Genomic DNA, 25,861 nt, shown 5'->3' with positions numbered 1-25,861 from the left:
TATGTGTAATTCATTTTAATTTATGCCTTCTGAAGATATGAATGTTTGGAGGTACAGGTAACCTTGTAATGAGTGAAACTGATAAAAGGTTGTGTTCCAGTGAAAGGGAAATTATGGAATGATTATTGACTTTATGAAAGGGTTTGTCATAGGGCAAGCTTTCCTAAAGCATTTTAAATTGAATTTAGTTTACGAAACATTCATTTACACAGAACATTTCAGGAACAAATTTAGTGAGGAAATGAGCAAAATAGTCATAATAAGATAGAGATCCCTTGTGCTGCTAACATTTATGTTTGCTTTCTTCCTCTCTGCCCCTCCTTACAGCACTGATAGCCATTGGGCGATACAGCATGACTATAGAGACTGTGGATGTTGGATGGTGTAAAGAAATTACGGACCAAGGAGCCACCCTGATTGCACAGAGCAGCAAGTCTCTCAGATATTTGGGACTGATGAGATGTGATAAAGTAAGACTTGTCTATCAAGTTTCTTTTTTGCATATCAGTGTAGTTAATAGCTTGATATGATATTCTTCCTCTCTCCTTATATATATGTATGTATACACACACACACACACACACACACACACACACACACACTTTTACAGCTATGCATTGTAAGAGGTCCAGTTTTCCAAACCAATCTGAGGCTAGTTCTGAATTCCCTTGTTTAAAAATGAATTTTATGCTTACACAGAAAGAAAAAGCTATCACACACACAGTCAGCTCAGATTTTGGCTTCCTACCTATAAGTACGTGTGACCACAATTAAAAGTGTTTACATGGCATGCTGCACTGTGCACGGCCTAACAGTAAAAATTCTGTTCTGGGCTCCAAGTTTTCTATAGCAGTGAGGTGGAAAAAAAGCATAGTGCCAGATTGTTTTGTCGCCAATCTGAAGTGTGCAATTTCAGTGCTCACTGTCTATGTCTTCTGGCCATTTGGGGGCAAGAAAGGGCCATTGAGGCCATATTATGTGGGAATTTGCCTCTCTACACACTTCAGATACCACTTTTCGCACATGATGAGAAATGGTCCTGGAGGTCCTGATGGAAGTGGGTGGAGCTGGCCAGAGATGTGAACATGAGTTTGAGAAATTGTGCTGCAAAATTTAATATCAGGGCCCTTTGATGACTGAGAAAAGACCGAAAAAGAAGATATGAATCCGTATTGATAACCAAGCATTAGAGAGGTGCTTTTCCCTTTGTCACTTTTATGTTTCTCCTGTAACAAGTCTAGGAAATAGTCTTTTGTATGGTGAAGGGGAGAAAAGGGAGGCTCAGAATGACCAGGCACCAGCCCTAGGCCACTCATTGAAGACTTTTACCCCATATCTTCAGGTCTGTATCTGATGCCTGCGGCACACCCCAGGGGTTGTCTCCAGGCACAGGGATGCTTCCCTAAAAAAAGACTCACCTCAAGTACTTGATCAGAAAGTGCTGGCATCTTATAATAATCTATACCTGTGTGTACTTTGTAAATGGGTGATGAGAGACAAATCTAGCAGAAGAGAGTGAAACTAAATAGACATGCCTCTCGAAGGACCTGCATTTTCTATATGTAGCAAATTTGAGGGCAAATCTGAAGAATGGCCCAAATTCTTTGTGTGCTTTGTCATTTTTGTTAAATGACCTAGTTCCTTTCTCCATATGCTTTAAAATCCCAACTTACACTAGGCCTTTGCCAGTTAGTTATGTTTAGAGAGATTTTATTATATATTCTTAGCCCAGCCTAGAAAGCTGACTGACTCTGTTACTAAGCAACAGCACCGAGACCCAGGGGTTGCAAGTCTCCCTCCATTTCACTACTAACTAACCTAATGCTGCTCCTAACCCTGTCGCTTTAAAATACCCTCTTTTAAAATAAGTGAAAGGGTCCACATTAGGCAGATTGTCTAGAAACACTAAACAGTGACAGCAGAGCTCCTCACCTTCTGCCAGAAGGAACCGCTACAGGAGAACAGCCTAAGCAAGGATACCAAAATGTGTACATTTGAAACGTTTTCCTGGACCCACAACTGTTCTCGGCTGTCACCACATTTCTCCCCATACTCTTTAGATTTGTCGAGATCAGCTCCACCTTCAGAGATAAATTGTAGGAATTTGTGTTCCAGTTAGTGCAGAAGATTATTCCAGACATTTGCTGACCAGCATTTTGCTAATTTTTTAAGAAGTGGATCCTTTTCTACCTAAATGCAGATTAGTCCAAAATGAGATCAGAAAGCAGTTATGATGAGCAGTATATCCCTGAGGGTTTTGGCCCTTTCCTTAGGTGGCCTCTGAATCCCCTCTCCCACCAGCCAGCTCCTCTGAGAGCCTGCTGGCTCTGGCATGATGCCGTCCGACCATAGCCTGCTGCAGTGCGGCCCAGCCCTGCCGTCTGGAATCCTCAGGCTTAGTGCAGCTCAGGGCCAAACACAGGAGGTTCCATGAGTTGCCAAACCACACACAAAGTGTACGTAAAGCCTTGCACTTTAAAGCCTGCTTGTTGAGTTAGTTGGGTGGAAGTCTAGCGTATGTGGCTATTCTGTCTTTGAAATTTGTATTATGCTATCCATCTCCAGATTTTAAATTGCTATCGAGATTGAAAAAAAAAGATTTGGCAGCAAGGAAAAGGAGTTAGTAGTTGAGGACATGGCCTCTGGAGGCGGAGTTCAGGTTCAGATCTGGACTCTGCACTTAATTGTCAACCTGGGCATTCGTTTAACCTCTCGGTGCCTCTGTTTCCTCATTTGTGAAATGAGGATAATAATTGCATCTACCTTGCAGCTGTTGTGATCATTTGAAGGAATGAACACATATCAAGCCCTTAGAATAATACTTGTTATATATAAAATGCTCAGTGTTAATGGTTATTCTTATCCTCAGCCTCATTATATTAACTAGTGTTTTGATATTCACATTTCCAAATGAGAAAAAGTATTGCCTGCTATCTCATTTTGGAAGGATTTTTTTAAAAAGGAAAAAAATCTCAGAGATGTTGCCCTTTTAATTTTTTCACACTTAAATTTAAAATTAAGATTGTCATTTTCTATATAAATATGTTAATAATTATGTTTTAAACACATTTAACAAGGAAAAGCAAATGCCTTTGTGGGACATTCTACATTTGAAATCAACTTACTGACCCAGGCATCAGGCTGGAGAAAGATTTGCAGTGGGGGAAAGGGTGAGTTGAAGATAAAACAATTCAAATAGGGAAACCAAAGGAGAGTAATAAGAAAAAGAATGGAGAAGGAATATAATGATAGAAACAGGAAACAGCAGAATCACGATTAGGATACAGAGACAAGAGCCACTGTCCATCTTAATGTGATCATCTGTGACAATGAAGAATTAAAGAACAAAAATAATTTGGGCCAATCCCTCTTCTCTCTGTGCCTTAACCCAATCTGCCAGTCACGAAAAACCTCTTCATTTGAGTTCTCCATCCCCTTGCTACACACCAGCTGGAGCCAAAGGAGGGCAAAAGCCCTCACTGGTCTACATAATTAACCCCTTATCAGGCATGTGGTCAGTGGGATCTTTGCACTGTAGAGAGATGAGGTTTGTGATGTCTGTGCGTCCAGGGCTCACGTTCTGTGACCCTGAGTTCCCAGAAATAGTGAAGGCTAGTTATAGCTACTTTCATGTGGGGCCACTTATGTTTGCTTTGGAAGCTATATTTGACCAAACCTCTGCTTTTTCCCTCACCTGAGCTTTTGAGGAGCTGTAAAAATCACAAAATGCATTGTATTTGTTGTAGGGGAAAAAAAGTGTCTCTCCTGTTTCTCTCTTTCTTTCTCTTTCATTAGGTAAACAAAGAACAGATGAGACACATTAAATGTATTCTTTGCAGATGAAAGCAACATGTACTTAGATTATCAGGCAATGTCTAAGCGGCAGTAAATTTGGCTACACAGTGGTGACTCCTCGGAAGGAGTCCTCCAGCCGTCGGACAAATGCAGCATTCCCTGCGCTCTTGTAAAATTAGGAAGCACATTAAGAAGCCCCTGTTTGAGTAGCTTTTCCGATTGCTGGATGGATAAGCATGTTAGAGGCATTACTTTGGGTTTTGAAGCCAACGCCACTTAATCTCCTAAACTTTAGAGCATTGTAAGAACCAAGAGAAGAAAACGCTGTGTGAGACGGCTTTGATGAATTGGGGTGAACTTAGATTCTTAAAGACTGTTCAAAGGCTTACTTGACCTTGGGAATTAAGAGTTGACCTAAAATCACCTATCAACTTAACACACATTTATTTGGTGATTTAGTTAAAATACTTGTATAACCAACGGGACTCTCTAATAAGAGCAATATGCTTTTTCTGCTTTCCACAGTTAGAGACAGAGACTTTGGACATAGAAAGCATTTTCACAACTTCAGTGAATTCTAGGTTCTACACAGTTGTGTTTCTTCTAATAATATGATATTTTCCTCACTTCTTACAGAGCAGTTTGGACAGAGAACAATACTAAAATGGACCAAAAAAAAAAAAAAAAAAATCCTGGGAAAGCTGTAGGGCAAATGGAAATGAAATGTTCAAGGTTAATGAAAAATGTTTGGGGTAACAAGGTTGATGAAAAGGGAGGGAGCCCAGTGGCATGGTATTGGCTGAGAAACCAGACCTCGCCAGAGGCAGCCTGGCTGGTTTGGGAAACCTCAGTGATAAAATGTCGCAGTGGAAACCTCTGCAGCGTGTGTTAATACAGAAGTTTGGAGACAGAGGGCCTGAATTATGAGCAGCGAATAACATCATAAATGTAGCAATTCTCAAATGCCAAACCCTTGTGAAAAGCAGTTGGATGAAGAAATGCTGGAGCTTTTAAAAGCTCCCTTTCACTTTCTTTTTTTCTTTCTTTTTTTTTTTAACTTCATGCAGAACTAATTTTATACACTGTTCATTTGATTTGAAAATGCCAGCGTCTGGGGTATCATTAAAGAGCGTTATTGAGGGAGCCACTCTTGGCAAAGCTTTTGGCTTAAAATGCTTATTAGTTCTTATGTTCCTGCAGAGTTGTAGATAGGAAGGAGAAAGGGTACCTCGATTTACCTAACTGCGCTCCTCTGCTTTTGCCTGGGAGACACCCTTCTGCTGGGAAGCTGCCTCTCCTTGGCCCGTGGAGGTGCCAGGAGGGCCATGGGGACCACTTTACTTAAGGAACAGACATAAATAGATTTTGAAAGGTCCACCCCAATGTCCTATGACCAAAGCCTCTTGGAATTTCTTTGATTTCTCGTTGACATAAATTAGAATTACACAGGCGTGAAGAGTCCGCCCAGAAAAGATCAGAGAGGCTGTGGGGGAGGAGAGGCCTCTGTGTGATCCTATTGATTATCCAGCTGCCTTCAGGCCAGGGGCCTCTGTGGAGGCTGACTATTATTGATCCACACCATGGAAATAATCAAATTAATTCATTTCTCATCAAACTGCCACTGCCAAGACCTTTCTCCTCACCTGCCCTAATTCCTGAAGCACTTAGTTGAGGAATGAAACAGATGATTTCTTTTAATAAGAAATGATTTCTTCAGGTCATAAGAAATCCTCGTTTTCACACGGAGTTCCTCATTTAAATGGCAGAGACATTTAATCAAATCAATGAGAAGCCAACACAGAACGCAAGTAATAGAAACCAGTCTGCTCTCGAAAGCCAGAGATCTGCTTTGCAACCTTAAACTATCAAGGGCCAAGGTTTGTGTGCCCCACATAATGTAAAAATATTCAGGAAAAACAAAACAAAACAATCTGACCACCACATTTTTTTTCAGGAAGTGATTATGGGAAGAGAAAACCTCGACAACCTAAATATTTCTGTGGAGAAAATGGAGTTTTTTATCAGCTTGTTTAGGAATCATGAGCAGGAAAGCCCTGTGGGGAAAATAATATAGGAGTCTGTAACTAATAGACAGAACTAACTGGAAAAATCAGTTTAAGGGAAAAATAATTTGTGGGGCACTGTGTCCAGGACTGTTTTGGTAGCAATTCAGCCATGAAACAAAGTGTGTACCTGCGGGGGCTCCCCTCTCCCCGCAGCGTAGCCACAGCTGTTTCCAGATTGCCCATAGCCAAAATTTAAGATTGCACATTTATACCTTATCAAAGAAAATAAAGTGGAGGAAAACAAAACAAAAGGTTTTCCTTCCCAGGAAGGCAGGAATGGTCTGACTGTTTCAGATCGTGCAGCCCTATAGGTTGTGGGAGCCAAAACCATCCCCCGAACAGCCCCGCAAGGCCACGCACTCCATGAGAAAGGGGGGGTGAGAAGAGGGGAACGTGTGGCCAGGGCTCTAAAATCTGAACTTAAGTCCTTTACTTGAGGTATCAGCATCTTGCTTCTTCTGCTGATAAAACAGTTTCTTCCGGGGATTTCCGCATAGGAGCACTTTAAAACACGTTTTTACAACCCTCTCCTGATTATTCCTGGTAATTGAAACAGGGAAAAACACATCAGCTGAAATTCAGAGGTTATCTCTCAACCTCATTTTAGCCAAGTTCCCTCCTCCTCTTCTTCTAATCCTCTTCACCTAAACTTTGAAGAAGGGGTAACAGAAAGGCCTTTCCTGAATTTAAGTATTAAAGCAAGAAACACTGGCACAGAGCTTTACAGCAGGTTAAAATGGTGAGCACTAGTGTCAAGCTGCTAGGTTTTCACAATCTGCATCCTGTACTTCACTGTCTTTGGCACTTTGGACAACTTAATCCCTAAAAGCCTGCGTCACCATCTGAAAAATGGGGGTAATATTCACCCCACAGGGTTGTTATGAGATTAAATGAGATATTACAATAAAGCACTTAGCCCAATGTCATGTACTCTGTAAGCACTCAATAAATTCAGCTACTATTATTACCATTATTATTTATTGATGTATATGTACCTGCTCTGGAATCATAGCTGATGTTTAGCCATGATGTGAACTACTTAGTTCATATATTCTAGTCATGAATATAAATCCACCTGCTAAGATCTTATAAAGAAAAACTAGGTCCTTAAGACACAGACAACTTAAAAAATAGAATCTTTTTTTTTTTTAATAGTTAGGAGCCATTAAATTACAGTCCAGCCTAAGAATAAGAAACCTGGAGACCAGCAGGGCTCAGTCCTTTCTTGTGAACAGAGAGTGGCGACTTGGCAAGTCAGAGAGCTGGTCAGTGTCCAGGCTGGTTTGTTTCTTCAGGAGAAAACAGCCTCCCCCTAGAATCTTTCAAGAGAATGTGCAAGTAGCTGCTTATGTTTTGTTCACTCCTGTTACGAGATTGATATACAGTGAACTTTTTTTTAAAAGGGGGAAGGAGGAGTTCCTGTTGTGGCGCAGTGGTTAATAAATCCGACTAGGAACCATGAGGTTGCGGGTTCAGTTCCTGCCCTTGCTCAGTGGGTTAACGATCTGGCGTTGCTGTGAACTGTGGTGTAGGTTGCAGACGCGGCTCGGGCTTGGATCCCGCGTTGCTGTGGCTCTGGTGTAGGCCGGTGGCTACAGCTCCGATTCGACCACTAGCCTGGGACCCTCCATAGGCCGAAGAAGCGGCCCAAGAAATAGCAAAAAAAAAAAAAAAAAGAAAAAAACGGGGATGAGGGGAAGAGGGGCTACTATTCCCCAAAGGCTGTAAAGTGAATAGAATATTATGTTGGAGTTTGCCCGAAGGCACCCTGGAGCATCATTGCTTTGCAGTAAATAACCTCCTTGGAACTTTGATTTGGTTTAACTGATTATAAGAAAGCATTAGATTGCAGGATCATATTACTTTTCTAATTTAGAAAAGGTAACTGCAGTTTCTTAACGGAGCTCAGATTAGACCCCAGAACTCCTAAGGACGGGACTTCACAAAGTAGAGACAAGGGCATCTACCTACTGTGGCTCAGGAGACTAGGAGCTGCTGCTCTCTGGGAAGGAACCGGCCAGGCTGTGTGAGGTGCAGCCACGCAGCAGCAGGTTTCTGGGACCTGCCATGCTGGGTCTAGTGAAAACTTGGTTTGGCAAGTAGTTTTCCAAGGGAAAAACCTAAGCTCCCTCCCTCATCCTCACCCTCCCACAATTTTTATCACATAGTTTATCCATTTATTCAAGAAATATCTATTGAACTCTTGACAATGTTCCAGTAACTGTTTGGGGGGCAGCTCAGAAAAAAAACAGTGGTCGAAACAGAATTCCTACCCACATGGAGCCTGGAGCTTGCTGGGGAAGATGGAGAAGCAAATGGGAAGTTACAGTGCTGTAAGACTGCAAATTAATTTTCAGGAAGGCACCCCAAGTTTTGTTTCTTTTGCATAAGGAACCTCACTTTGGTTCCCTACAGTTCTATCTTGCTGCTCCTCTACTGTTAAATTTCTGAAAAGGAATGAACAGTTGTCCTTACTTTTCACCACTCCATACAGTCTATTTCCCTCCTCATGAAAGCCACTGATTCTTCTCTTTCCAGGGCCACCAGTGGCTTCTGTGCACCCAATCCAGTTTCCACTTCTCTGCCCACAACTCACTCATCTCTGAGCAGCTGCTTCTACATGGGAAGCAGTCCCTCCTTAATGACATTGCTTTTCTCTTGTCACCACCCTCTTGGCTTTTCTGACTCCATCTCCCATACTGCTTCCCTGTGCCTCCTCTCCCTCCTCTGTACAGTAGAAATAAAAATAGTCCCTACCTTATAGGCTATGCAGAGATTAAGTGAGTTAATGCATGGAAAGTTCCTTACATGAAATAAGCAATAAATATTAGCTCTTACTTGGCGGTGTTAATGAATTCTTACCTTCTCATCCTATGACTCTCCTCCTCATTAGAATATAGGGTCCATGGGTTTTTGTTCTGTGTTGTACTGCCGGGCCCTATCATAGTGGCTGGTACATAGCAGATGCCAAACAAATATGTATTGCATGATGGATAGATGGGCTGGATTGTGTTTCTCATCTGCATTCTGTGTGGCCCCAAGATTCCGAGGTTTCTCAGAGCCTCTGGGGAGGAAAGGGTGGCTAAGAGTCCAGGGTGCATGGTCCTTCCTTGCACCTAACTTCAGCCAGAGCGACCCCACTTTTATTGCTTTATTTACTTGTTTTATTTGGCTTGTTTACTTATTTATTACTTTAACTTTCAGAAGTATTTTACAGCCAAAAGCAAGTTGGAATACCACTGGATCCCACTGCCTCTTAATAATTTGGTGGATTATAGAAAAAAATACCTAGACAGAGGGAAATAAATGAGGAAGAAAAAAAAATGACACCTTGGATTTAATTCCAGTTTCCTGTAGCTGGGGACTTCTGAGTGTCGCCGAAAGCCCCAGGGGTTCAAGACAGTCAAAGACAAACTTCAGCTCTGCTGCTGTGTGACTGGACAGCATCCTTCAGAGCCTAACCCTGAAAGGCTCTGATTTATGTAGAGTCTCTTTGCTGGAAACCAAAAATATCACTTGCTTTCAAGTTTTTTTAATCTACAGATTTTCAGATCACTTTTATGCAGAATAAATTTTTGCTGATAATAAATTTGTTTTAGGAAACAGGTCAAATCCATAAATTCTACCTGATGGAAACTCAATTTTAGAAAGATTTTTTTTTCATCAGGTGTCCACTGATGATTACCACTGCCCTAGGCTTTAGGAAAGAAAATAAAAACCAAAGTCAAGAAAGCCATTAAGCACTAAAGCCAGACATCATTTTTAGTTCTGAGAGTTTCCTCCCTCGATTGTGTTATTCAGCTTAACTTTGCAAGTTTAATTTAGCAATGCACAGATGTGTTCCAGAAATACATTAAACTCACCATTCAGTTAGTGACAATGTTAATTATCTTATTAGGGACCAGGTTTCCTGAGAGTCCGTTTTCTCTGCTGAGTCACTTAGAGCGCCACCAGGACTCCCCAAGTGGCCTTTTCTGTCCTGGTGCCCCACACATGGCAATTGGGGCTCTCACTTGTATTGCATGTGCAAATCTATACCAACAATGTACAGAGGTGCACAGTGGGTCACTTCCATGGCCATCAGTTTGGGGCCTCAGGACGCCCTAGGTGAGACCGTGACCCTGGAGCTTCCACTTGGCTTGAAACATCCTTCTGGGTGGAGGATCGCTTAGTGAACCAGGGAATGAACATGTCACTAATTTTTCTCTCTGACAGTCTAGTTGTTGGACTCCTCTCACACTAATCTCTAATTAGAGGCTTTAGGTTGGCGAGCCCTGATTCTCACTTAACACTGCAGGCGTTTCTGTGCTCCCCGTCCCCCCAGGTTCTTTGCAGCTTTCTCGCCGTGCTAATTCAAGTGAGTAGAAGCAATGCTAGTGTTAACAGGCAACCCACATTTCATGAAAAAGAGACAGCATGAAGCCAGGCCTGTTGTGTTATTGACAGAGCATAGCACTTGCAATCATTGCAGATTCTGAAATGGAATGACTGCATTTGACAAAGTTGACTGAATTTATGAGCCTGCCTCTGTCAGGTTCATTGCATTCTCAGTATCTGTCTCTTTCAGTGCTTTGGGATTTTTAGATGAGTTTTTTGCCACCCAAGAGTAATATTTCTTACTTCTCTATAAAAAAAAAAAAAAAGTCTTCTTAAAGGCCTCAGGCTATTGGTATGAGGTTCGTGCCTGAGGCATTATGGGTGGCCTATAATCAGCTGACACACGTTTTTAGCAGGTGGCTTTTAAGCTCCAATAAGGTAATCATTTTTCTTCTCAAAATTATATCAGACATGTAGTCCTGTGTGCCCTGTCCTCCCACCTCATGAGTGGTCCTTGCAGAAGCACGAGGTCCTTGTGTGAACTGGGTTTAGGGGAATCTTTCCTCCTGTTAGCTGTCAGGAAGGTTGGGTCGCTGCCCCCTTTGGCTCTGCACAGTTGGAGATGGAAAACCAATGCCAAAGGACAGGAAAGCAGTCTGATTTTATGAAACTCAAAGAACATACCTTTAATTTCAGGCAGCAAGGAATATTTGAAACAAGGTGAGCCAAAAACTATAGGAGAAATAGCTTCCTTCTTCCAGCATCCCTGACTCAGAGTTTTATATGGAGGGCAACATGGGAGGTGGCTGGGTGGTTGCTTCTTACCTTTAAATGATGGTGGTTCAGACCTCAGCATCAAATTCCCAAGTGCAGAAACCAGCCTTGTCCTTGGAGCCCTTTAATCAAGCGGAACAGCACATTGAAATTTCCTGGGAGCTGTAAAAAATGCTAATGCCTGGGTTTCACTCCTTCAAGATTGGGACTCAGTCTGGGATTTGGCCTGGGCCCTGGGAGTTTTAAAAGATCCCCAGCTGATTCTGAGGAGCATTTGGCTTGAGAACCACATTGTATATATGTTTTTTAAGTAAGCAATGAATTTTATTACATTTATAGTTGTACAATGATCATCATGACCCAATTTTATAGCATTTCCATCCCAAACCCCAGCCCATCCCCCCACCTCCCAACCTGTGGAAATTATAAGTTTTCCAAAGTCTGTGAGTCAGTATCTGTTCTGTAGAGAAGTTCATTGTGTCCTTTTTTTAGATTCCACATGTGAATGATAGTATATGATGTTGGTGTCTCACTGTCTGACTAACTTCACTTAGCATGATAATTTCTAGGTCCATCCATGTTGCTGCAAATGCTGTTATTTCTTTCCTTTTAATGGCTAGCTGATATTCCATTGCGTATATATACCACATCTTCTTTCTCCATTCATCTGTCAATGGACATTTAGGTTGTTTCCATGTCTTGGCTATTGTATATAGTGCTGCAGTGAACATTGGGGTACACGTATCTTTTCGAGCCATGGTTTTCTCTGGCTGGATGCCCAGGAGTGGGATTGCTGGATCAAATGGTAAAAATGGAACCACAGTATACTTGTTTGTATTCCTGCTTGCAGATACAGTTTGATTCATCCAACATCTGTAAACATGTATAAAGCATTTGTTTTGTATGAGTCACTGTGGGGTTGATAGAGAAGGGCCTCAGTTTGACTGAGAAAGGAATCTGGGAGGAAAAGCATGTGAAGCTGCCTGTAGAGTGAAAAAAAAAGAGGAGGGTTCTCCACTCCTGCCCATAATCACTTACTTCCGTAGTCCGACTCACCAGCCTTTCCCTTTGCTGTGGGGTCTGCCTCTTTCTGTCTGTAGAGCTGTTGGACTGTGGGGAAGCTTAGGCTTGTGGCTGAAGGGAAAGAGGTAAGAGATTGGGGCTGGATGCCTGGTGTCTTGGACCTCCCTGCTCTGAACATTGGCAAATGCCAGCCAGATGTGCTTTGTCACCCAGATAGGGATGTGAGACATCCTGCTGCAAAGGGAGGGAAAGAGAATCCTAAAAATCCATGCCGGCCTGTGAAGAGCCAGTGCATATTGTCGGCTGTGCAGGGTCCTGGAAAAATCAATGTACTATCTGCTCTTTTCCTCTCCTCCTAGCGTCCTATTTAAAATATTTTAAACTGCACTTAGATGACTCATCTCATTTACATGCAAATTTGAGGTCTTACTAAATTCACATCATCCTTATTTTATCCTTTTTAATATGTGCCCATCTTGGGGCCAGTGGGCACTTGCTGAAAAGGGCAGTTAGGTCTCATTTGAATTTGCATTGTCCACGACAACTTCTGCTGGCACCTGGTGAATGCCAGGTTCCACGGAGAGCCAGCAGTGTCCCAGGGAGCCAAGAAGCTCAGGGGGAGGCAGACTCTAGGGGCATATTGCCCAAGAGACAACACTCTGCCTCTGGGCCGCCAGGAGTCAGCCTGTGGGGCTCTTAGCAGTGAGTGACATTGCCCAGGGAGTCTGTGAAGAATGACAGACCATCGTGAGGCCAAGAGCCCTGAAATGGGAGGCAGAAGTTAACTATGCTTTTGCAGACTTATTGTAGGCACCTTCCTTTTCCCACCTGCAGAAAGGGGGCCCATTCTCTTGCCACTGCCACCCTGCCCCCCTGCCCCTCCTCAGAGCAGTAGTATTTGAATATCACCTTCCTGAAGTGGTAGCAACTGAGAAAAGAGGCTTTTTTTTTGCTTTTTAGGGCCGCACCTGTGGCATATGGAGGTTTCCAGGCTAGGGGCCTAATCAGAGCTACAGCTGCCACCTTGCATAACAGCCACAGCAATGCAGGATCTGCAACCCACACCAAAGCTCACAGCAATGCCAATCCTTAACCCAATGAGTGAGGCCAGGGATTGAACCCTCATCCTCATGGGTACTAATTGGCTTCACTTCTGCTGTGCCCACTGCTCTGGAACTTTGAGCAGTGCTATTTGAAACAAGAGCTTACTTCAGTTACACACCTGAGTTTGTTACATGGGCTGGAGAAATACTGCCTTACAAAGCTTACAAAGCAAAAGACAGAGTCGTTGTTTGATTCTGGCTCGTGAGCGGATTCCTTTCTCCCATGAGTAATGTGTGCATATCGTATGCATGTGGTACACAAGCTGATACCTCCCTGTCCTTCAAGAGTCCACTTAAATATCACGTTTTTTGGGAAAGCCCCATCCAACTCTCCTGGCCGGGGGGCGGGGGGGGGGGGAGGCAGTGCCTGCTGTTGCTGTTCTATCTACAGCAACCTGTACATTCCCTGGAAAGCACTTCTCAGGCTTGGCTGTTGTTGCTGTAATTGTCCATCTTCCCTACTCCAAGGGAGCACATCTGTCATGCTGGCCATTCTGCCTCTGGAACACAGAAAAATGTTCTGAAGAGTCAGACATTGGAGAGAAAGCAATGCCAGGTTACAGCGGGGGTGGGGGTGGGAGGGCGATGGGCACTGCCAAAAGGCCCCTTCTTAGCCTCCAGCTCCATCACATTTGCAAGTCTCGTGCAACAGCAGTTCCGCAGCAGAATGCTCCACAGGGCCACTTGAGATCCGTTATAATTTATGTTCACATAGAGTAGCCCTTTGGAAGAGATTGTAAAGGACTTTGAAATGTGTTACCATGTAAACTGCAATCATTTTTTAACCGTTAGATGGAAAATGAATGTCAGTGAGCATTTTACTGAGTGGGTGCTCAGCTAGGCCCTAGTCTGACACTTCATGTACCACGTTGTGCACAGGGCAATCTGGACCAGGGCAGATAGCGATTGTGTTTTGGGGTCCTGGATTCAAATCCTAGCTGTCCTTTACTAGCTAGCTGGCCCTGTGTGAAATATTAATTTTCTCTGAGCCCCAGGTCATCTGTAACCCAGGGTATTAATATTTGGATAATAGTAGATGCTCAAGGAATATTGTTCCCTGTTCCCCCTCCTCTTCCCTCCTTACTGGAATGGGAACATACTTTTGTTTTGCCTTACTAGTCATTAGGATGAAAAATTGACACATTGTTTTCAAGTGTTTTGCCAAAATAAACCATGCGGAAGGAAAGAAATGTGTTTAATTTCTCACACGAGGGCCTAATGCTGATGAGTGCAGTTTCTCCATGGGGACATGGGGCAGTTTCAGTTGGAGAATTTTTCCCTTTGTGGGACTAGACTGTTCATTGCAGTATTGTCTACATGTTCTCTGGGACAGCAAATGCCAATTACCAATGTAACGACAAAATCAACCAAAAAAAAAAAAAAAAACAAGAAAAAAAGCCCCTCAGGTATGAGTGAAGTAGAATTGCTAAAGCCCAAGAAATCAGAAGGTGAAAATAGCATTGTTTTGAGTCAGGAGATCTGTTCACACTTCCCCCTGTCACCAGGTAACTTTGGCATCAGAAGAAAGCTTAAACATCACAGAATTTCCAGATCTTCTCTGGGGCCCCCCTGGGTCTGCCACCCTGAGCAGGGCACTGGTGCTGCAAGTTCAAGTATGAAATCTTCTGAACCATGTGGGATTTTTGCAAAGTTTTGGAAACCAGCACGTCCAGTGGCCATTAGCATGTTTCTCAGTGTTATCTACCCAGTGTAGTGTGTCAGTCATCTCCAAGAGGAGGGCTGCCATCAATTAATCTCAGTCATAGCCTGGTCATTTCCTGAGTGCTGCCCACCAGCCACATGAGCTAGCAAAAATTGCTAAACCACCATCATGAGCTGCTTTGGTCTCCTGTGCAAAATTATTGGAAAGCCCAGGCAAAGTGTATCTGGAAAGAAGCACCCAGTGATGTCAGATGGAAAGGAAAGTAGCACAAAGAATTACCTTGGGTGTGAACATCAAAGGATTAAAGGAGTTTGGAGCTGCAGTAATGTCACGACCGTAGAGACTACCGCCACTCTAGCTGACTGGTCGGGGGACAAGGTGAGCTTACCTCCGTGATTTCTGATACAGTGCTATTTGGTGCCTTTTTATTTACCCAGTACACACTCTTTGAACAATTGCTGTGTTAATTTAGCCAACAAATATTTATCAAGTACTTATTTGTGCCAGGCATTCTCTCAGGATGGGCTAGGGATTTGGTAATGAGCAGAAACAACAAAAACCTGTCTCATGAGCTTATATTCTAAAGGGATGAGAATATACCAGATAGTGTATATAGGGCTGAAAACAAGGAGATGACTAAAACACTTCTTGCTGTCAAGGAACTTACAGTCTAGGAAGAATGCAACACATCTGTGGCTTGTGGTATCTTAAACAGTGTTCACTTTTTGCAGAGAAACTTTCTCCATTAAAAAAAAAAAAAAGATTTTAAATGGTTCATTATATTCCTAAGTGCGGTTTTAATATACTTAGGTGTCACATATTTTTCCCACCACACAAAAGATAAGTTCTATTTTATATCATGGGTCAAAGAGGAAATACGAATCACTTAACATAAATGGTTTCTTCAGCAAATTTCATCAGAAATTCTATTTTTTGAATAATAGGTATCATTGGGGAGATAATTCAGGACGAGGCTTATACTTTCTGGAATTTTCCGGGGGAAAGTGTTGGCAAGGAGGTGAAGAAACAGTGTGATGGTCTAGATAAATTGGTTAAACTCAATCTCAGAAACTCTCACGGGTCTCTCCACATCTTTCTATAGTAGCAGCAGCAATAGGATGAAACTACAGTATGATTTACCTTAATTAGATAGCAATTTGCCTCACATTTTCAAAAAGTGCTAATAGATGTTAACTCAAAATAGATTAAAATACCAGACAAATTGCTACTGCCTTAAAAAGAGTTATAATAATTTTGAAAATGTAAATTATGGTTATGCAGTCTTTGGAGAGAACTATACAATCCAATCTTTCTTATATTTAAAAAAAAAAAAAACCCTGTGGTACATGCTTTTTTCCCCTTTAATCACAGTAATTTCTTCAAATGACACCACTGCATATTTCTTTAAGAAGATACATTATATTTTTCAAATCCTAGGTGTAATATAGGAATTGCCATTGATAGTTTTCAGCAAGAAAAAAAGAAATTGAATATAGGAATCCGGGGATCATAGGGAAAATTTTAAAAATTCATTTCTATGCTCCTTTTTATATTGCATACGTTTTATGAGTTGGAAGAGAGAATAGTTTTTTTCGTTCTAGGAAATGGAGTTGTGCATGACAATATGTCTGCAAAAATGTGTATGTAGGTGTAACCAAGTGATTTAAAATGATTTGGACCCTACTGGTGTCTTACACCCAACTTTTTCTCTAAGGCACCAAAGTGCTTATGGAGTCTACACAAAGAGGTGAGCGTAATATATACTTCTGAGGAGTAAATGAAAATAACTTTAGTATAAAATTTGTCGCAGTGTATCACCAGGAGACACTAAAAGTAAAAGATAGAACCTTCCCTAGTGGGAGCACATGTATTTCCCCTGAATAGCTTCTACCCAGCAAAGCTCTAAAATGGAATGTTTGCATTTCCCCTACTGCTTTGTTTTCTAGAATTTACAGAACACAGTTAGCAAAAACATTGCTGAGAAGACACATTATATCCACAGAGGATTACCTGTAACATTTTTCATATGGCTATACAAAGCCAAATCACTGTGTCTTCTTGCCCAGAACCTATGAAAGCCAGAGACCTAACACACTCTGTATTCTCAGCTACAGATGAGCCTTACTTTATACAACAGAAATAGGTAAATTGAATTTTGGTAGAGTACAGGATATATAAACCACATTAGGAGCACTGACAAAATAAATTAACCCTACCATGAAAGGCTTGCTAAAGTGAACAATTATCCCCTAATTTATATACTTCATAAATCCTTATCTTCATGTATCAAGTTTGCTTAAGGTGAATTTAATCTCTCTTCTTGCAAAACAGTTATCATATAGTGATATTTTCTCTTTTTAAAAATTGGACCTCCAAAACAAAAAGCCTGTCAACCCTCATATAAAACTTTGTACGGCCCCGTGTGTAGATTAGAGAAGATGTATTGTAGAAGACAGGCCCCATCTTTACGGTGGGTTTAAATGTTTTCTCTTTCCCCTCTGTTTTTCATCTGTCTTCTGTTAGTTGTTCCTTGAATGCTAAGTGATTTGGACCATGTTTACTTCCTTTGCATTTCGGTGCAGATTTTCTGAAAGTCCTCAGACCAGACAACCTCAGCTCTCCCTAGTGAGACCTGCATCCTTCTGGGTTTGTTCATGGCGGAGGGAGGAAGGTAACTTAACTATAACCTGGGGAACGTCAGGTAAAGAAAAGGAAGGATTTCCTGAAAGTGGATATTAAAACCTATACTGTGTTACTAAGAAAAGTTCTGAAATCTCCGCCAGAGAGCACTAAGAGAGAATAGATTCTTATTGTACACGAAGTATGTTTTCAGGGTTACTTCTTGCCTTGTGATTATTTTATTTTGAACATTACCACTAATGTTATCAAGGTTCGTTTCTAAAATATCTCAACAATGGAAAAATATTGAGCATCACTATAGAGAACTGGTCACCCTAACATATAGCATTAATTGACTCAGTAATTACCATTTATTAAGTGCCAGATGCACCAATAAGAGCTACCATTGGGAGACCTTTTTATGTCAGTCATAGTGTTAGGCATATTATTTAATCCTTATAACAATCCTGTGACATCAGTACTTTTATCCTGTTTCTACAGTTAAGGAAACCTAATTTTAAAGTGAAACTGGAATTCAGACCCGTTCCTGTTGACTCGAAAGTCCATGATATGAACCACAGTTGCCCTATTTCTCCCCTACTTTGTGCACCACTCCATAGCCTTAAAGATAAAAATCAGTCACTGGTTCCAGGACTTTGTTTCAGGTGGGAGAGAGAGGCAAGTGAAGAGGTGACTGCAATGCAGTGTGAGAGTGCTTAAATAAGAGACAAGCCTTGCAAGTGCCCACCATGACTGTACAGAGATGGGGTCCCTACCCCAACCTTCTGGGGAGGTAGACTTGCTTAAAGAAGGCTTCCTGAAGGAGGGGATTCCTGAGCTGAATACGCGATCCTCAGGGAATTGTGGGTCTTTTTGATTACTACGTTAGTGTCTGGCTTTGCCTTGCTCTTGGCTTTCTATTTTTTTTTTTTATCCATATTTTGCTATTGTTTTCCTATTCATTCACTGATAAGTAGACCTAGCTCATGAATACAAAAATGATCATGGCTCTTTGTGGGTCTTACACTGGAGCAGGAGTAGACATTAAACATAGCAATTATAAACTTTGAAGGTACTACGAAGGAAAAGTAGGCAGTGTTGGAAGAGTAACCTGGAAGCCTGGCCTAATTTGCAGAGGGGAATAGGGTGAAGGCAATGATCCAAGTTCCCTGGGAAAATGACATTGAACTAAAAATAAGTAGGAAGGAGGCATGAGAAGGGGACAATAACTGGGAAGTGGGTTTGAAAGTATTCCAGGTAGAACAGCGTGTGGAAAGATCCTGAGGCTAGAAAGAACTTGGACAGCTTGATAACCTAAAATTAAATCAGGTGACTGGATAGTATCAAAAATATGCTAGAGAGATAGGCATGGCTAGATGCTGCATGCCTTTTTTTTTTTTTTTTTTTTTTTGTCTTTTTTGTCTTTTTTGTCTTTTTAGGGCTGTACCCATGGCATATGGAAGTTGCCTCCCTGGCTGAGGGTCATCAGCTTAGAGCTGTAGCCACTGGCCTATGCCACAGCCTCAGCACTGTGGGATCTGAGCCGCATCTGTGACCTACACACGGGTCCTGGCAATGCCAATCCTAGACCCACTGAGCGAGGCCAGGGATTGAACCCAAGTCCTCATGGATACTAGGTCGGATTTGTTACCACTGAGCCGCGATGGGAACTCCTGCATGACCTTCTAAGTGTACTGTTCTAGAGCAGGTTCAAGCAAGGAAGACTTAGAGTGGGAATTTAAATTTTAAAAAAGTTAAAAATTACATTGTTTAGAAATCCTTTTAAGATCGTCAGTTGATGGTCTCAACTCGGATTTGTATATCAGCTTTTCTTTTTTATTCAAAATTTTTGTCTTCACGTTTTTGAAAACAAAATAGTAGGCATTGTGTGTTTATCACCAAAAGAATTAACTGCAGGTCTTGGTTAAATTTGGAATGAAAACTGACCTTAATACATGAAAGTCTTAAATAGAAATTCTGACAGAGATTAAGTGTCATCAGTGCAATGTTGAAATACCAACTCTAAATTTAACAAAAAGATTATATATAATGTAGTTTACCAAATCTCCCAGAAAACACCATGTCATTTCAGAAAAGTGTGGATGACTGAATGTCATGGCCGTCATACTTCCAAGCAGATTTTCAAAGCAAACAGCAAGGATTTAACGTTGTTTTAGGTTTTTCCTGGTGATCCTGATCTTTTTCAATAATGGGCAGACATAGAGAGGGAGCACAAAAATGTGTATCACCAGCTCCTTCTTTCAGACCAGCTTACTCACTATAAATGAAATATTGATGTATTTGAAAATGCCCAAGTGCTCAATAAAGATTTTAAATAAAGCCACCTAAAAGTTGTGGTTCTTAGGTTAATCATTTATTTATCTAAAGGATGAGGGAAGCTGTCTATTTCTGTGATATGAACTGCAATCAGCTTAAAAATAATTGACAAATTAATCCCTTCACAGCACAGCAATTGTAAAGGTGTTAGTTTTAATTAGGCCTGTCTGATTGCCTTGTCTAATCAAGAATCAAGGTGGTATCTTTGATGGTTAAGGTCTATTGGGGCCATCCCTGACCTGCCAGCCATGTATGTTTTAATTATTGATTCCTCACATTTCAGCCCTTTTCACGAAGGGACTTGAAGTTGGCAGTACCTTAACATTTAAAGGGAAGAAAAATCATCATTTCCCCCAACACTTCTATCCCGAATCCTCTGTATCCTCTCCACCAAGCTACAGTTTTGTCCTAAAAAAGCTGTCAGGTTGATGAGGAAGTCAGAGGCACATTAGGATGCTGGCTTCCTGCCACCTCACCTCCCAAACACTCAATTTCCAGTGGACATTGTTAAGATCTTGACAAGTCACAGTCGCTTATGCTTTTAGAAAACACATTTGATTTCTTGATATCATACGTCTTTTACAAAATCCCTAAGGGCGAATGTAGTACTTAGGGAATGGGGGAGGTCAGACCAAAAGCGGCACTGTTTTCTCACAAAACACTTGCTCTGGAGTTCCGTCGTGGCTCAGCGGTTAACAAATATGACTAGCATCCAAGAGGATGCAGGTTTGATCCCTGGCCTTGCTCAGTGGGTTAAGGATCCCTCATTGCCATGAGCTGTGGTGTAGGTTGCAGACGCAGCTCGGATCTGGTGTTGTGGAGTAGGCCGGCAGCTACAGCTCCGATTCGACCCCTAGCCTGGGAACCTCCATATGCCACAAGTGTGGCTGTAAAAAGCAAAAACAAAACAAAACAAAAAATACTTGCTCACACTGCTGAGGAGACAGGAGGTGAGGGTCCCCAGGGCCGTGGTGAGCACACCAGTGAGCATGAGCAGCTGGTGCTGTCAGTGGTCCCTGTGCCTGATGGTGGCTCTTCTTTGGTTGCAGGTCAATGAAGTGACGGTGGAACAACTGGTGCAGCAGTACCCCCATATCACCTTCAGCACCGTCCTGCAGGACTGCAAGAGGACCCTGGAGAGGGCCTACCAGATGGGCTGGACCCCCAACATGTCTGCAGCCTCCTCCTAATAGCCCTGCCCACGTGGAGGACCACACAGATCACCCATCAGGGCCGAGAGCAATGGTAGAGTTGGGGTGGGCGGTCTCTTGGAAAGGTTTTAGCTGTCCCGTGTCTACGCGTGTACCTTCACGTGTGTGTGTTTGTGTCTCGTTCGCATATTGCATAGCATAAGCGCCACTGCTATTTGTTCCCAGGTGAGCTGGGTTTTTTCTTAAGAATTAAAGATTTGGAAAGCCACAAACCTTTTGTTTTAAAGTTCAAAGGTTTATTTCTCTCTAAAAAAGATTTTTTTAGTGTAGAATCAAAAAAATTGGATCCATTATTTCGAGCTTCTAATTACTGCCTCAGGAGATGCCCCCCAGACAAGGCAACTGCCTTCTTTTTTGATGGGGAAGAAGTGTGCATTTCTACTGATGGCGACCAGAACAGGCACAGCATTGCACTAATTGGAAGCCTAGAAACCAGTACTTTTCAAAATTTCAAGCACATACACACATATAAGTTCTTCTACTCTTTCATGTATACACACCCCAAGGCGCTTTCTTTCTAGATCATTTTCTGGCACAGGGACCTTCCTCCAGGCCACTGAGGGAGCATGTCATTCACTGTGGCTCTGCCTAACTCACTGTGCCCACAGGTGGCCGACCTGCTGACCAGTGGGTGACTTAGAGACTAGAGAGAATAATGCCTATTGTGAAGTTTTCGCATGGAGGCAAAAATCTAGACTCCCCCAACCAGCTCACAAAAGTTAATTATTCATTATTCTACAAATGTGTTCTATTGAGTGTGAGTATTTCGAGTTTCTTGTTAACATTGTGTCAGCTTTTAGTTCATGGGTAGTAACTGGTTTGGATATATTTTAATGCTATTTGGAGCTAATCTCAGCATTATCCACATTAAAGCCACCAGTGTAATTAATAGTGTGCAGTTATTAAAAGAAGAACCTCAGATCACTTAATTATTTTTGTTAATTTTGGTAATTATGAAAGTATATTTCTGAGATTTGGGGCTAGTCGCATTATTAGAAGATTAATGAGTGAGATATAAGTAGACAATCTATTGTTTTTTTTGTTTTTTTGTTTTTTTGCTTTGGGCTTTAGGACAAGTTTTTTTGGATATATGCATGTTATCATATACAGTTCTTATGCTAGAACAGCATAATTTTTATGCTGTTGCAAAGGTCTTGGTGTTGTATGAGTTAAGAAAGATTAGAAAATCTTTTCATTAAGATTATTAAGATTCTGTTTATACTCATCAGAAATAAGCATTTCTTTGTTTAATTTGCCAGTTTTCAGTTTAGACTATATCTGTTAGTAAATGAATCTATGTTTTAATTTCACACATCTTTACAATTAATTCATAGTCGTGACTCAGGCTCAAATAACCTTTCCTATGTCTAGATTTATAATCAAGACATCGGGGGCCTTTTTAATCTAAAGAGTGATTCTCTTTTGCAGTAGAGTTAGATACACAAAACCCTGACTTGGGAGTGTATTATTTATTCTTCCCCAGTGTGGACATAACTGTTTTTTTGGTCTTTAACAGTTATACTGAGATTTGAGTTTCACTTTGTATGTTCCAGTGTTGCTAAAGTGATACAAGCTGTAAGAAACAAAAAATAGCTTTACATTCAAATGTCATTCACTTATTTATAATAACTTTTTTTCATAAGCAACTGTTTCCTTTGATTATGTCAACATGTTTCTTGATGTGGCATGTTTTTGCTTTTAATCCCAATCAGTTTGGAAAATCCTGTCACTAAGCACCAAGGGTATTTTTTTCCACCACTAAATGGGTTACTAATTGAATTCGAAGGGGATAAAATTTGTGTAAGAAAAGGAGCTATTTATTATCAATAAACTACAGTTCTTCTGACACATGGAACTGTATCCTCTTCATATTCATCTCCCCACCACTGCAGAATATCTTAAATCACAATATTTTAACTGGTTTTTAATCCAAAACTAATTTATAAGACAATATGTATAGTAATAGTAGCTTGAGTGAATAAGCAAAAGTTTAATTTTTATATATGTCACACTATATTTTAAATAGTTAAAAAAGACAAAAGAAGGGAGAGCCATCAACAATATAGATAGTGCCATTTCAGTTCAAAGTTGTAATAATCTTGGAGTGTTACAGTTTGGTTGTCAAATGGTTTCAGAAGTGTATAATTGATTTTTTTAAAAAATGTTGCGTTGTTTGAATCTAAAGTACAGCACTATAACACGCTTTAGCTTGGGGGGGGTGGGATGGGGCGGGGGACTTGCACTTATACTTTAAGATGTTGACTAATCCAGAAAGCCTGATGCATCATAACCTGGAAAACTGCTTTGGTATATTTGTAGGAATCTGTAGAAATATCATATCCAGCCTCAAAGCATTAATCTCAAAAAGCAACCAGAAAAAGCATCACCTTGAATGATCCAGTGATGGTTGTTGAATGTGTTCTCATTAGATGCTTTGAAATAAGGCTTAAAATGATTTTTCTGGGCAATATAGACTTTCTTTGTTTTTTGCTTAGAATGTCATAAATATATGTGAACATGTTTAATGCAGGGCTTTTTATCCTCTCCAAAATGTCAACAGTATTTTCAGAATAAAGACTATGAAATATATTGCTGTTGTGGAAAATTCTGGTCCTTTGTCTTTAATGTCTTTTTGAGTGGATAAAGGAAATTCATCTGGTTTGTAGTTTCTATATTTCTGTGAATCTTTTGACCTTGCAATGAGTTGCAATAAAAGAGAAACAAAACACGGTGTCTTTTGTTTTATTTCAAAGACAATAAATGGCCTCCTCAATGCTGGTTGTGTGTGATGCATGCAGTGGTCCGTGTCCTTGTGTGTTTCACTACAGACTTTATGTAGGTTCAACTAACCCAGAATAATAAACAAGTCTGAATTTAGGAGCTTCTCATTTGGCCAGTGAGTACTGAGATAAGATTAAAACCTCAAGGGTTAAACAAGTGGTTTGTTTAAAATACAATTCCCTAAACAGTCATTCTCTTACTTAACCATTTATTCAATTTTCCAAAAGTAAATAAATAAATTTATTGAGTCAAAAACATGTGCCAGGCACCAGACCTTTAAAGATAAATAAAATTCGTTCCCATCCTCAAGTTCGTTCATAGCCTAGCAAGGAGACATGCTTAAAAACCAAGCCATAGCACTGAAGCACAGTAGGTGTAACAATGGCCATAGTGTAAGGGAGCAGACAGGGAACAGAATAGCAGCCTGGAGAAGGAAGAATTTCACAGAGAAGGGGTTTAATAAGGGCTGAAGAAGTAGCAGGAGTTTATGAAATGTACCGTGGGGAAGGAAGGGAGAACAGCCTGGAAAATGGGAAAATACGTGCAGAGGCTTGAGGGCATGAGTCAGCAAGGCAAGTTCAGGATGTGTTAGGTAACTAAGTAGGAGGGTATGTTCCATAGGTGCAGAGAGTAGAAAAAGGTTCTAGAGAAAAAACAAAGGCTAATCATAAACTTTTCATGGCCTACCAAAGAAAGTGGACTTGTGAGACAGAACAGATGTGCTAGAGAAGTCTTGCCCTAAATTCCTTCAAGAAGTGGAAATTTAACGGCAGGACTTATATTCATGGCAATATGGTGAAAGGAAGATCCTGAAAGATATGTATAATGGAGTTTCCATTTGTGATGGAGAAGGAACAAAAAAGTTTCAGAGAAGAATATCAAAGGCTCAGTCTTGGAGGAGTTACTTTTGAGATGCTCATTAGACATCCAAATGAGAATATTGAATGTGCAGTTGGGTATAGGAGTTCAGTTCTGAAGAGAGGTATACAGATGTCACTGAAAATCACGAGTCTGTCTAAAATTGTCTGTGATCATCATCCATTACTTTAGGTAGAAAATGAAGTCTAAGGACTGTGTCTGGTCCCTCCAAAATTTGGATGGCAGAGAGAAGAAGGAAACTCTTCAAAGGAAACTCTTCGAAGGAAACTCTTGGAAGGAAACTGAGATGGAATGACCCAAGAGGTAGGAGAACAACTAAGAGTGTGTTCTATCCTAGAATAAAGTGAAAACAAGCACAATTAAATAAGCTATTATTTACGGACACAGTGCATTAATGAAAATGGGAAAAGGAAAAGGTGGCAATTACAAAGTTTCAGAGTGGTGGTTACCCTTAAGGGTGCAGGCATGGGACCAGACAGAGGATTTCACCTGAATCTGTTGGTTCTACTTCATAAGTGGAAGAGTGGCTTCACCAGTGTTTGTTTTATTAAAATGCTTGATAATGTATGCATATGTAACCAGTTATTTTGTATCAAGTATTATTAACTTTAAAAGAAAAGGTTTTATACTCTGTTTAAATTGATTACCCAGACTTGCTAAACCTAGGTGCAAGCTTCCCTACCTATTTGGTGTGGAGGTTCGCTCTATGTGAAGCAGAGTTGACCCCACCCCATGTCTAAGTAGGTGGCAGTAATGGGTGAACATGCTAGTCTCACCCTTCTGTCGTGCCAGAAGTTGCATAATTCCCTGGGTTTCTCTCTGACCATCACTGAAATTTTAAGTGAAACAGCTGTCCATGAGGCACGGAGACAGCTGTGAGAATTCTTGTGGCATATTTGTCATGTCATTACCACAGGAATCAAAGAACTACTACAGTGTTTTGTAAAGCTTTGGGTTAAGGGGGGGACTTTCATTATCACTCCATTTTTAATAGCACAGACAAATCTGGCATCCAGACCTTTTAGTAATACAGAGACGTGTCTGATAATGTGATAATCTATAGTTGAATAGTCAGTTAAGGTTATGTCTATCCATTATATTATATGAATAAATCACAGTGTATTTACTCATACCACCATCAGTGGATATTAGGTTGTTTACTATTTGGACATTATGCTTTTAAAAATTAACCCCAGTTTCTTGAAATAGTGGGTACAAATATAGCAATATAGTTCCTCGGCCCCTGAAATACAACCTTCTGTCTCTAAGAAATAAACTTCAGAAAACCAACAT

General features: G+C 41.0%; 1 protein-coding gene across 2 annotated transcripts in view; it reads left to right on the top strand.

Moving 5' to 3' along the window:
* Positions 1-23,634, top strand: part of FBXL17 (F-box and leucine rich repeat protein 17) — a 491,597-nt gene extending 467,963 nt beyond the window's left edge. For both annotated transcript variants that reach the window (XR_014838483.1, XM_003123817.7), the window contains 2 exons: positions 328-470; positions 20,747-23,634. Coding sequence is in view for 1 of the 2 variants with exons in the window: in XM_003123817.7 (XP_003123865.5) it covers positions 328-470; positions 20,747-20,887 (284 nt within the window). In the remaining variant the exon portion in view is untranslated. The remainder of the gene's footprint in view (positions 1-327; positions 471-20,746) is intronic.
* The last annotated feature ends 2,227 nt before the right edge of the window (positions 23,635-25,861 follow it).

Source organism: Sus scrofa, chromosome 2 (genome assembly GCF_054392235.1).
Source record: "Sus scrofa isolate SSC_HxYL_T2T_F1_AM1 chromosome 2, Sscrofa_HxYL_maternal_Yorkshire_Landrace_v2.0, whole genome shotgun sequence".
Classification (NCBI taxonomy): Eukaryota; Metazoa; Chordata; class Mammalia; order Artiodactyla; family Suidae; genus Sus; species Sus scrofa.
The sequence above is the reverse complement of the archived record's forward strand: the minus strand, read 5'-3'. Positions and strand labels throughout refer to the sequence as shown.